General features: G+C 44.7%; 1 protein-coding gene across 1 annotated transcript in view; it reads right to left on the bottom strand.

Moving 5' to 3' along the window:
• Nucleotides 1–8,036: 8,036 nt before the first annotated feature.
• The window catches only part of scarb1 (scavenger receptor class B, member 1), a 17,958-nt gene continuing 14,751 nt past the window's right edge, over nucleotides 8,037–11,243 (bottom strand). The window contains exons 7-8 of the mRNA XM_048611496.1: nucleotides 10,271–10,426; nucleotides 8,037–8,079 (exon numbers count right to left, since the gene is read on the bottom strand). Coding sequence (XP_048467453.1) covers nucleotides 8,059–8,079; nucleotides 10,271–10,426 — 177 coding nt within the window. The 3' untranslated portion in view covers nucleotides 8,037–8,058. The remainder of the gene's footprint in view (nucleotides 8,080–10,270; nucleotides 10,427–11,243) is intronic.

The raw sequence follows: 11,243 nt of genomic DNA on the forward strand, positions 1-11,243 counted from the left end.
AGGACAGCAGATACATAGGAACACCACCCCCTGCAAGTTCCCCTCCATACCACTCACCATCCTGACTTGGAAATATATTGCTGTTCCTTTAGAAATCCCGGAATTCCCTACCTTCGGGAAAATCTGCAGCAGATGGACTGCAGCAGTTCAAGAGGAGCTCACCATCACCTTCTCATGGGGCACTGGGGATGCACAGTTAACACCAACAACACTGACATCGCAAGACAGCGTGCATGTAAGAGCGCACCTGCGAGATAGCAGAGAGCAAGAGAAAGCGAGAGAGAGAGAGAACGAACATGAGAATGTGAGCGAAAGCAAGAAAAAAAAGTTAATGTTTCAGATTCTGTGACCCTTGTTTTGAGGACCTGCTGAGTTTCTCCAGCTATTTCTGCTTTTGTTACAATTCCTGCTGCATTTCCACACCCAATCAGTTCCTTCTTCTAATGCTGTAGAAATTATTCTTTCCTCACGTGCGTATCCTGATGATCACAGGATGAAAAGTTTTGACTTTGTCTCTTTTTGGCAATGATCAGTTCTTACCAAACAATTATTAATGAGGAAAAGGTCATTCAGCACCTGCTGGAAGGAGGCCTGTTTAAAACATGGGCCAATGGGGTCAAATGGTCTAATTCTTTGTAGGAATCATTCTGGTGAAACTGTGCTGCTTCCTTTCCAAGGCCAATCTGTAGTTCCTGAGCAGTGGTACCCGGAACTGAACAAATTACTCTCAATGGGCTCTGTATAATTAACAAAAAGCCACCTCTTCGTACTCCTCTTGAATTGCTGCAGTCCATGGACTTTACTCCCAGTTACTCGCCACAGTATTCCTAGCTTCTGGCCTGCTCTTGTAGCCACTGTGGCTGTGGTGAGTTGAGTTGAGTGGAGTTTCTAGTCAATGATAACTCCCAGGATGTTGATAGTGCGGGATTTTGATAGTAACACCATTGAATGTCAAGAGATGGTCTTTATTGTTTCTTATTGGTGACGGTCATAACCTGGCATTTGTGTGGCGTGAATGTGACTTGCCACTTGTCAGTCCAACCCTGGATATTGTTCAGATCTTGTTGCATGTGAACACAGACTGCTTCAGTAACAGAGGGGTAAGGAACGGTGCTGGACATTGTGCAACCATTGGCAAACATCCCCACTTCTGACCTTATGATGGAGGGAAGGTCATTGACGATGCAGCTGAAGATGGTTGGGCCTAGGACACTACCCCGAGGAACTCCTGCAGAGATGTCCTGGAGCTGAGATGATTGACCTCCCACAACCACGACCATCTTCCTATGTGTCAGGTATGATTCCAACCACTAGAGAGTTTGCCCCCTGATATCCATTGATTATAGTTTTGCCAGGGCTCCTTGATGCCACAGCCGGTTGAATGCAGCCTTGATATCAAGGGCTGTCACTCTCACCTCACCTCTGGAATTCAGCTCTTTTGTCCATGTTTAAGCCAGGGCTGTAATGAGGTCAGAAGCTGAGTGGTCCCAGCAGAACCCAAACTGGGCGTCACTGAGCAGGTTATTTCTATCAGTGCTATCAAGCAGCACCTGCTCAATTACACCTCCCATCACTTTACTGATGGTCGAGAGGAGACTGATGGGGCGATAATTGGCCAGGTTAGATTTGTCATGCTTTTTGTGTACAGATGTACCTGGGCAATTTTCCACATTGTCGGGTAGATACCAGTGTTGTAAGTGTACTGGAACAGCTTGGCTAGGGGAGTGGCAAGTTATAGAGCACAAATCTTCAGTACTATTGTGCCCACAGTGCCTCATGGATGCTCAGTCTTGAGTTGCTAGATCTGTGTGAAGGCGGTCTCATTTAGCACAGTGATAGTGCCATACAACATGATGGAGGTTGTTCTCTACATGAAGGCGGGACTTTGTCTCCACAAGGACTGTGCGATGGTCACTCTTACCGATACTGTCATGGACAGATGCAGCTGGCAGATTGGTAAGGATAAGGTCAATTATGTTTTTCCCCTCTTGTTCGTTCTCTCACCACCTGCCACAGGCCCAGTCTAGCAGTTATGTCCTTTAGGACCCGAGCAGCTCGATCAGTAGTACTGCTGCCGAGCCACTCTTGGTGATGGTGATGGTGATGGTGATGGTGATGTAGATGTAAATGGGAAGGAAACTGGTCAACGGGAGAAAAAATATTGAGTCCAGGTAGGAAGAGATGGGTTTGTGGGCCGGAGCAGGCACAAACAACAGGTCTGCCCAGGCAGTTGTTTGTGGATTTTGGAAAGGAGTTAGGAACGAGCTGTGCGGGGTTGGGAGACTGAGCTTGGAGGGGAATTCGAATATCCTTTATTATCATGAGTACTCAAGTACAGAGGTACAGCAGAACAGTGAAAAGTTTGCAAAGGCGCCTTTAATGGCACCATCTTGAATACAAAGTACCTAGGTACAAATCTTACTTACAAAAAGCAGAGTAAAAAGAAAAGTAGCTGCAGTGACTTTACAGTGATTCGTAGTACAAGTTAGAAATAAGACACAGTTAAAAGGATAACCATTGCAGTCACATTACATTGCAATAGCTTAGTGCAGGGGCTTTGACATGTAGTCTGATTGGCTGAACAGACCAGTCCAACAACTGTCCCCGCTCCGCCCCAGGCCTCCGGCCACCCCCGCCCCGCTCCAGGCCTCCAGCCCAGCCCACCCCACTCTGTTCCAGGCCTCCGGCCCTCCATGGTAAGTTTCCTTATCAGGGAGAAAACACTCAAAAATCTTAGGAAAGAAACAAGAGACGAAGGAAGTGGGTGGGGGGGTGCGGGAAGAAAAAAGCAGACAGACTGAGGAGCCTGAACATTGCCTGCTGTGTTGCTGCCATCTTGAATCTTTGAGATCACCAAATGAAAAAAAAAAGTTTGGTGACCATTATGGACATAATGGTCTGATGTTCCATGGTGGGGTCACGGTCCAGGGATAGATAGGAGGCATCTGAGAGCTGTGCTCAGCCTCTGCAATGCATCTCTGCAGGAGTTCCTCAGGGTAGCATCTGAGGACCAACCGACTTCAGCCGCATTATCGATGACCTTCCCTCCATCATAAGGTCAGAATGAGACTATTTGCCAACGATTGCTCAATGTTCAGCGCTCAATATTGAAACAGTCCATGTACAAATGCAACAAGACCTGGACGATGTCCAGGCTTGGGCTTTTAATTGGCAAGTAACATTCGTGCCACACAAGTGCCAGGCAAAGACTATCTCCAATGAGAGACAGACAATCTAACCACCATCCCATGATATTCAGTGGCGTTACCATCTCTGATTACCCCACTATCAACATCTTACGGGTTATCCTTGACCACAAACTCAACTGGCCACATTAACACATTGGCTACAAGAGCAGATCAGAAATCGTTTGATGAGTAACCCACCTCCTGATTCCCCAAAGCCTGTCCACCATCTACAAGACACAAGTCAGGAGTGTGATGGAATACTCCCCACTTCCCTGGATGAGCGCAGCCCCAACAACACAAGAAGCTTGACACCATCCAGAACAAAGCAGCCCACTTGATTGGCACCACATCCACAAGCATTCACTCCCTCCACCACCGACGCTCAGTAGCAGCAGTGTGTACTATCTACTATCTACAAGATACACTGCAGAAATCCACCAAAGATCCTCAGACAGCACCTTCCAAACCCATGACCACTCCATCTAGAAGGACAAGGGCATCAGAAAAATGGGAACACAACCACCTGCAAGTTCCCCTCCAAATCACTCACCATCTTGACTTGGAAATATATCGCCGTTCCCTCGCTGTCACTGGGTCAAAATCCTGGAATTCCCTCCCTAAGGTCATTGTGGGTCAACCCACAGCAGCAGGACTGCAGCGGTTCAAGAAGGCAGCTCACCACCACCTTCTCAAGGGCAATTAGGGGTGGGCAAGAAATGCTGGCCAGCCAGCGACGCCCACATCCCACATCCCACAAATGAATAGAAAAAAAATAAGTTTCAGAATCTACAGTTCGCGAGCTCCAGCAGCCTCCTTTTCACCATGAACGCACACTCCCTTTACATGTACATCCCCCATCGGCATGGTCTCGGGGCTCTCTGCTTCTTCCTGGAAAAATGGCCTGAACCATCTCCATCCACCAGCATCCTCCTCTGCATAGCTAAGCTCAACCTCAACCTGAACAACTTTTCTTTTAACTCCTCCCACTTTCTTGAGGTCAAAGGGGTGGCCATGAGTACCCACATGGGCCCCAAGTTACACATAATTTTTGTGGGGTACAAGGAACATTCCTTCTCCAAGTCCTACTCGGACCCTCACCCCTACTCCAATCAAAACATTCCGAAAGAATCACAGACTTTAGTGGGTACAGAACCAATCCCAACAAAGCAGAGACCCCAGCCAAACTCATCAACTACAACACTATTTTTGAACAAGTTGTCAGAACTACCATTTGCAATTAAGACTAAACCTGCCACCAGAAACTCACCACAACCTTGTCCATGGTTCCAAACTCTGCAAAAGCATCCGACTTCAAACACAATTTAAATCTGGAGCGTGATGACATCATTTAGCTCAACAATGAAAATTTGACGAATGCATAACAATGGATAAAGTCACTGTATAATAATTTAATTAAAAACAAAATAATACAGTTTGGGGAAATTTGAGATGAAAAACAAAAAGTGATGGAATGTTCAGCTGGCCTGACAGCATCTTTAGAAATAAGCAGATCAGAGACCTTTCAGAGTTGAGGGTGTTATAGTTTTCAGCCAATTACAGAGATAAGGGAAGGGAGTAGAGGCTAAGATTAAAAGGGAAATTGTTAGAAGATGGAGGGGAGACTAAAAGGGGATGTTGATGCAATTGGAAAAAGGGGCAGTAATGTAATAAAGAAAGAGACAAAAAGAGGGATATAGAGGAGATGTAAATGGAAATAGTTGAATAGGAACAAAAAGGAACACAGGAATAGGAAGAGGACATTAAGCCCCTTCAGCCTGCTCTGCGATTCTAGCTCAGAGATGATCTCCTATCTCAACATCTTATGCCCACACTATCCCCATATACCTTGATAAAGTCAAAAATCACAACACCAGGTTATAGTCCAACAAGTTTATTTAACATCACAAGTTTTCGGAGCGCAGCCCCTTTGTCAGGTGCAGTCACTGCGCCTGATGAAAGAGCTGAGCTACAAAAGCTTATGATTTTAAATAAACCTGTTGGACTACAACTGGTGTCATGTGATTTTTGACATTGTCCACCCCAGTCCAACACTGGCAGCTCCACATCATATCCCTTCATGTCATTTCTCTCTAAAAAGCAATCAATTTCTGCCTTGAGTTGGCAAGAACTGCAGATGCTGGAGTTAAAGATAAATTGTGGAGCTGGAGGAACAGTGGGCCAGGCAGCATCACAAGAGCAGGAAAGCTGACGTTTCAGGTCGGGACCCTTCTTCAGAAAATTTTTCTGCTGTGTTCCTCCAGCTCCACACTTTGTAATCTCTGCCTTGAACCTGCTCAATGACTGATCTTCCACAGTCCTGTGTGGTAGAGATTTCCAAAGATTCACCACCCCAAGAGAAGAAATTCCTCTCACCTCATTTCTAAATTAGCTGCCCCTTATTGACAGGATTTACATGTATTTGGAAAGGTAATGCCCGAATAGAGATAGTCAGCATGGCTTTGTGCATGGGAAAACATCTCAGTAACTGGAGAGTTTTTTGAAGAGATGACAAAGAAGATTGATGAAGGCACAGCGGTGGATGTAATCTAAATGGACTTCAGCAAGGCATTTGACAATGTTCTACATGGTAGACTGGTTAGCAAGGTTAGATCACATGGAATACAGGGAGAACAAGCCATTTGGATACAGAACTGGCTTGAAGATAGGAGACAGAGGGTGTTGATGGAGGGTTGCTTTTCAGACTCGAGACCTCTGACCAGTGGTATGCCACAAGGTGCTGGGTCCACTGCTTTTCATCACTTACGCAAATGATTTGGTCATGAATTTAGGAGATATGGTTAGTAAACTTACAGATGACACCAAAATTAGAGGTTTAGTGGACAGCAGAGAAGGGACCTTGATCAGATGGGCCAAAGGGCCGAGGAATGGCAGATGGAGTTTAATCTAGACAAATGTGAGCTGCTACATTTTGGAAAGGCAAATCATTGTAGGACTTACACACTTAATGGCAAAGGTCCTGGGGAGTGTTGCTGAACAAAGAAACCTTGGTGTGCAGGTTCATGGTTCCTTGAAGGTGGAGTCACACGTAGGCTGGATAGTGAAAGCGGTGTTTGGTATACTTGCCTTTATTGATTAGTGCATCGAGTATAGGAGTTAGGAGGTCGTGTACAGGACAGGGGTTAGGCCACTTTTGGAATACTGCATTCAATTCTGGTCTCCCAGCTATAGGAAGGATGTTGTGAAACTTGAAAGGGTTCAGAAAAGATTTACAAGGATGTTGCCAGGGTTGGATGATTGGAGCTATAGGGAAAGGGTGAATAGACTGGGGCTATTTTTCCCAGACCATCTGGGGCATTGAGGGGATGACCTTATAGGATGTTTATAAAATCATGAAGGACATGGATAGGCTCAATAGTCAAGGCTTTGCCCCTGGGTAGGGCAGTCTAAAACTAGAGGGGCACAGGTTTAAGGTGAGGGGGGGGATAAAAGATTTAAAAAAGGACCTGGGGGCAATTTTTTCATGCAGAGGATAGTGTGTGTATGGAATGAACAGCCAGATGAAGTGGTGGAAGCTGATAAAAGGTATCTGGATGGGTTTATGAAGAGAAAGCGTTTAGAGGGATATGGGCCAAATGCTGGCAAATGGGACTAGATTAATTTGGAATATCTGCTCAGCATGGACGGGTTTGATTAAAGGGTCTGTTTCCATGCTGTATATCTCTATGACTCTATTCAGAGACCGTACACTGATGCTAAATCTGTTCCAGCCAGGGACAAACACCCCTCCTGCGTCTGTGTTGAGCTCTAAGAAGTTTCCCAAACATGAACGAGATTGCAGCTCATTCTTTGGAGACTCCAGAGAATGCAACAGGCCCAGGTTCCTCAATCTCTTGATGCCCAAAGAGATGTGAGCAATACTTCTCACCTGGAATAGTTAAACTCAGTGTTGAGTTGTATTTGGCTGCAAAGGGCCCAGTTTAAAGATTAGGTGGGGAATGAAAATGCGAGTGACTGGAAGCTTGGGGTCATGCTTGCAGAGTGAACAGAGGTCATCTGTAAAGTTGTCACCTCATCGGTGTTTACGGTCTGCATTATGTCCGGTCTGCATGTGCTGCGAGCACGGAGTGTAATGTACCATATTGAAAGAAGTATGTAAATGGTTCACCTAGAGGGAGTATTTGGTGGCAGGAAGTGTGAAATAGGCTTCCATACCGATACTTCTGACATTTCCTCCTTTTTGCTCATATCCACATGACTCGGCACATTTCCTGCTCTCATTTCTTACTCTCTGTCCCAGAAACACATTGCAGAGGAGGAAGGAGTATTAGGCCATTCAGCCCATCAAGCCTGTTCTACCACAAGATCATGGCTGAATTTCTGCCTCGTTTATATTGCTGCCATTTCTCCATGATTCTTCTTGATCACCAAGTGATCCCACAAGCAACGGATCAGATCTAAGCTCTGCAGTCCTGCCACATCCAGTCGTGAATGGTGATGGACAATTAAACAACTCACGGGAGGAGGAGGCTCCACAAATATCCCCATCCTCAATGATGGAAGAGCCCAGCACATCAGTGCAAAAGATAAGGCTGAAGCATTCGCAGCAATCTTCAGCCAGAAGTGCCGAGTGGATGATCCATCTCGGCCTCCTCCAGCGGTCTCCAGCATCACAGATACCAGTCTTCAGCCAATTCGGTTCACTCCACGTGATATCAAGAAACAGTTAGAGACACTGGATACTGCAAAGGCTATGGGCCCTGACAACGTTCCGGCAATAGTACTGAAGACTTGTGCTCCAGAAAAACTCATCTGGTTCACTAACATGACTTACCTGGTCTGGCCTACATGTCACTGTAGACCCACAGTAATGTGGGGGACTCTTAACTGCCCTTGCGCAATAAATGCTGGTCTAGCCAGTGACACCCACATCCTGTGAATGAATAAAATAAAAAGAGGTCAGAGGTCAGTAATCCTGAACTAACTCCCCTCCTGACTCCCCCAAAGCCTGTCTACCATCTACAAGGCACAAGTCAGGAGTGTGATGGAATACTCCCCACTTGCCTGGATGAGTGCAGCCCCAACAACACTCAACAAGCTTCACACCATCCAGGACAAAGCAGCCTGTCTGATTGGCATCATGTTCACAAACATCCAGCACCTCCGCCACTGATGTTCAGCAGAGACAAGCAGCAACAAGGACAGGACAATAAATGCTGGCCCAAATAATGACTCCCACATCTGAGTGAACAAACAAAAATTTACAGGCAAAATAAAATTCTGTCCATCTCACCCTCGAACGTACTCAATGACTGAACTATCCTGTCTGAGGGTTGTGGATGTTCAAAGATTCACGACCTTTATTGAAATAATGTCTTCATTCTGAGGCTGTGGCCCCCTGTTCTTGACTCCACTATAAGTGCTCTCCATCCAAACAAGTGTGTGAAAAAGAATGATGCTACATTTCCACTTCACTCCTGCTCATCACACATCCTACTACTTGAGCGGCTCAGTCACTGTGGACCCTTATAGTTCATTGTCTCTACTGCCCCCTCAACCTTCTGTTTGCTGCAGACCCCATTTTTGCCTCCTGTACTCTCACTGAGGGGGAGGATTCTGGGGATGAGTGGAGGAAGGCAATAATAACTTTGACCTGCAGGAGGTAAGCCATGAACTGGGGAACTAGCAAGAGAGAGGATAGCCCAGAACAGCAACCAACAAATTACAGACCAGTTTCAGATATCCCCAAGGGGTGGACCAATGTTAGAACAATGTAACAAGGGGCAACATAAAACAGGAACTAACTGAATAAAGGCAAGAAATTTATGATGAATCTTTATACAACACTGGTGTGGCCTCAGCTGCAGGATCATGCCCAGTTTCAGGAGACACACTTTAGGAAAGGTGTGAAACACTGGAGCAAGTGCAGAAAATATTCTGAGAATGGTCCCAGGAATGAGGAACTGCAGTGACTTGGAGCAGTTGGGACTGTTCTCCTCGAAGAAGAGAAGGCGGAGATGAGATTGGATCAAGGTTTACTAAGTCATGAAGGAGAAGCAGAGATGGAGAAACTGTTCCCATTGATATAAAGATCAAGAACCAGAAGAAAACAACAACAAAAGCAGAAGGAAAAGCTGTTTCACACATTTAAAATGGTTAGGAACTGGGGTGTTCCTTAAGAGGGTGGTGGAAGTATGTTCAATTACAGCATTAAAAAGGGATTTTTCACAATCTGGAGAAGATATTTGTAGGGATATGGCAAGCAGTATGGGGGTGACAAGCAGAATTGTTTTGCAGAGAACTGACGCGAACACAGTGGGCTGAAAGGCCACCTCCTGTGCTGTAACCAATGGATGAATCTACATCACCATTGTCCGCATCTTGTGATCTCCTCAGAAACAGGAACAAGATACATCGATTGGGTGACTGATTTGTATAGTACTGCTATTCTGTCTGCAGGTTTCCAGCTTCCAAGCTGTCATTTTAATTTTTCATCTCACCTCAGACCTCAGTCTCCAGAGAAGCCAAACAAAAGCTCCACAAACATACACCAACCTTTGCTTAGGGCTTTGTGCTTTTCCAGCTCAACATGGAATTCCACAATTTCAGATTAGAACCACTACTCCCAATCTTTTGGACATCAGAGGATGTAATGATCCACTTTAGCAACTTAGACCTCTACTGGACCCAAATGCCTCCCATTGCACCAAAATCCCTTTTATCATTTAATCCTATATCCTGTCCTTGACCCTTTGTTCTTGTCCTTCCCACCACCTCTTCTTTGTACTTGTATTTGGTTACAACCTGTCAAAATCTTGAATTATTCCTAGTTCTGATCAAAGGTAACTGACCCGAATTGTTAAATTAGATTTTCTCTACAAGACGGTAGATGAACTGAAATTATTTCCTGCATTTTCTTTTATTTAAAATGGGTTGAAATTAAATATAATGAGTTTAGTTATTTTAATTCATTTAGTGAGAGACAAAGCATACGTTGTGATTATTTGCATATTCCTGGCATGTTTTGAATTTATCATTTAATACAGAGCACTGTAAACAAGGTGTTTTATTTGGTGTTTAGGTGCCTCTCATTTATACTTCCATCAACAATTTTCTGATCTTACCTGCTTTTTCCAACTGACAATTTTGAGAATTATAGCAACTAACACTAAAAGGCAGCCAGTAGCAATCAGGACGTACTGCAGATATTCCAAAATGGTTGGCACCAACACCAAGAAATTATAGTAAGTTTGCAGAGGTGCACCATCGATGTATCCTGTCTGAAAAACAGAATGACAAAAAAAATTCAAATTGCATTGCTTCAAAGAGAACTGGAGTATTATATAGAGATGTGGGTGCCACATTAAACAGAAAGATATGAACACATTGGAGAGTGTGTAGAGCGATTTACAAAAACAATTCCAGGGATGAGAAACATCAGTGATGGGGATAGATGGAAGAAGTTGGGACTTTTCTCCCTGAAGAGAAGGCTACCAAGAGGAGATTTGATAGAGGATTTCAAAATCACAAGAGGACTGATCAGAGTAGATAGGGAGAAGCTGTTCCCACTCCAAAAAAAATGCAACGATTCAAAGTGATGTGTACATGAAACAAGGGTGAATGGAGAAAAATCTTTTTCACACAACAAATTGTTGAAGTGGGGAACACATTGCTTAGTAAAAGGCAGAGGCAGGTTTAATTGAGGGATTCAAGAGGGGATTGGATGATTATTTGGATTAAAACAGTGTCTAAACGTACGGGGAAAAGCAGGAGATTGGCATTTGGTAATGATATTGTTTGAAGAGCTGCTGCAGGCACAATGGGCTGAATGGCCTCCTACTGAAATGCGATGAGGTACCGTACTCTCTCACACGAAACAGTTGTCTGTTTTTATACCGAAACACAAACCCTTTCAGAATTTTTAGGGATTTTCAAGGAAAGAATATTGGCAAATGGCTTCAATTAAGTGGTTTCTTTTTTGTGCTATTTCTTCAAAAAAGAAAAACTGTCACGTGACCCACAGCAACAAAACCTCACTCAACACGGCTACGCCATCTCCCACCCCTTCACTGAGCAAGGTTTAACCCAGTGAAATGA

This window comes from Rhincodon typus, chromosome 24, assembly GCF_021869965.1.
Source record: "Rhincodon typus isolate 14 chromosome 24, sRhiTyp1.1, whole genome shotgun sequence".
Lineage (NCBI taxonomy): Eukaryota > Metazoa > Chordata > Chondrichthyes > Orectolobiformes > Rhincodontidae > Rhincodon > Rhincodon typus.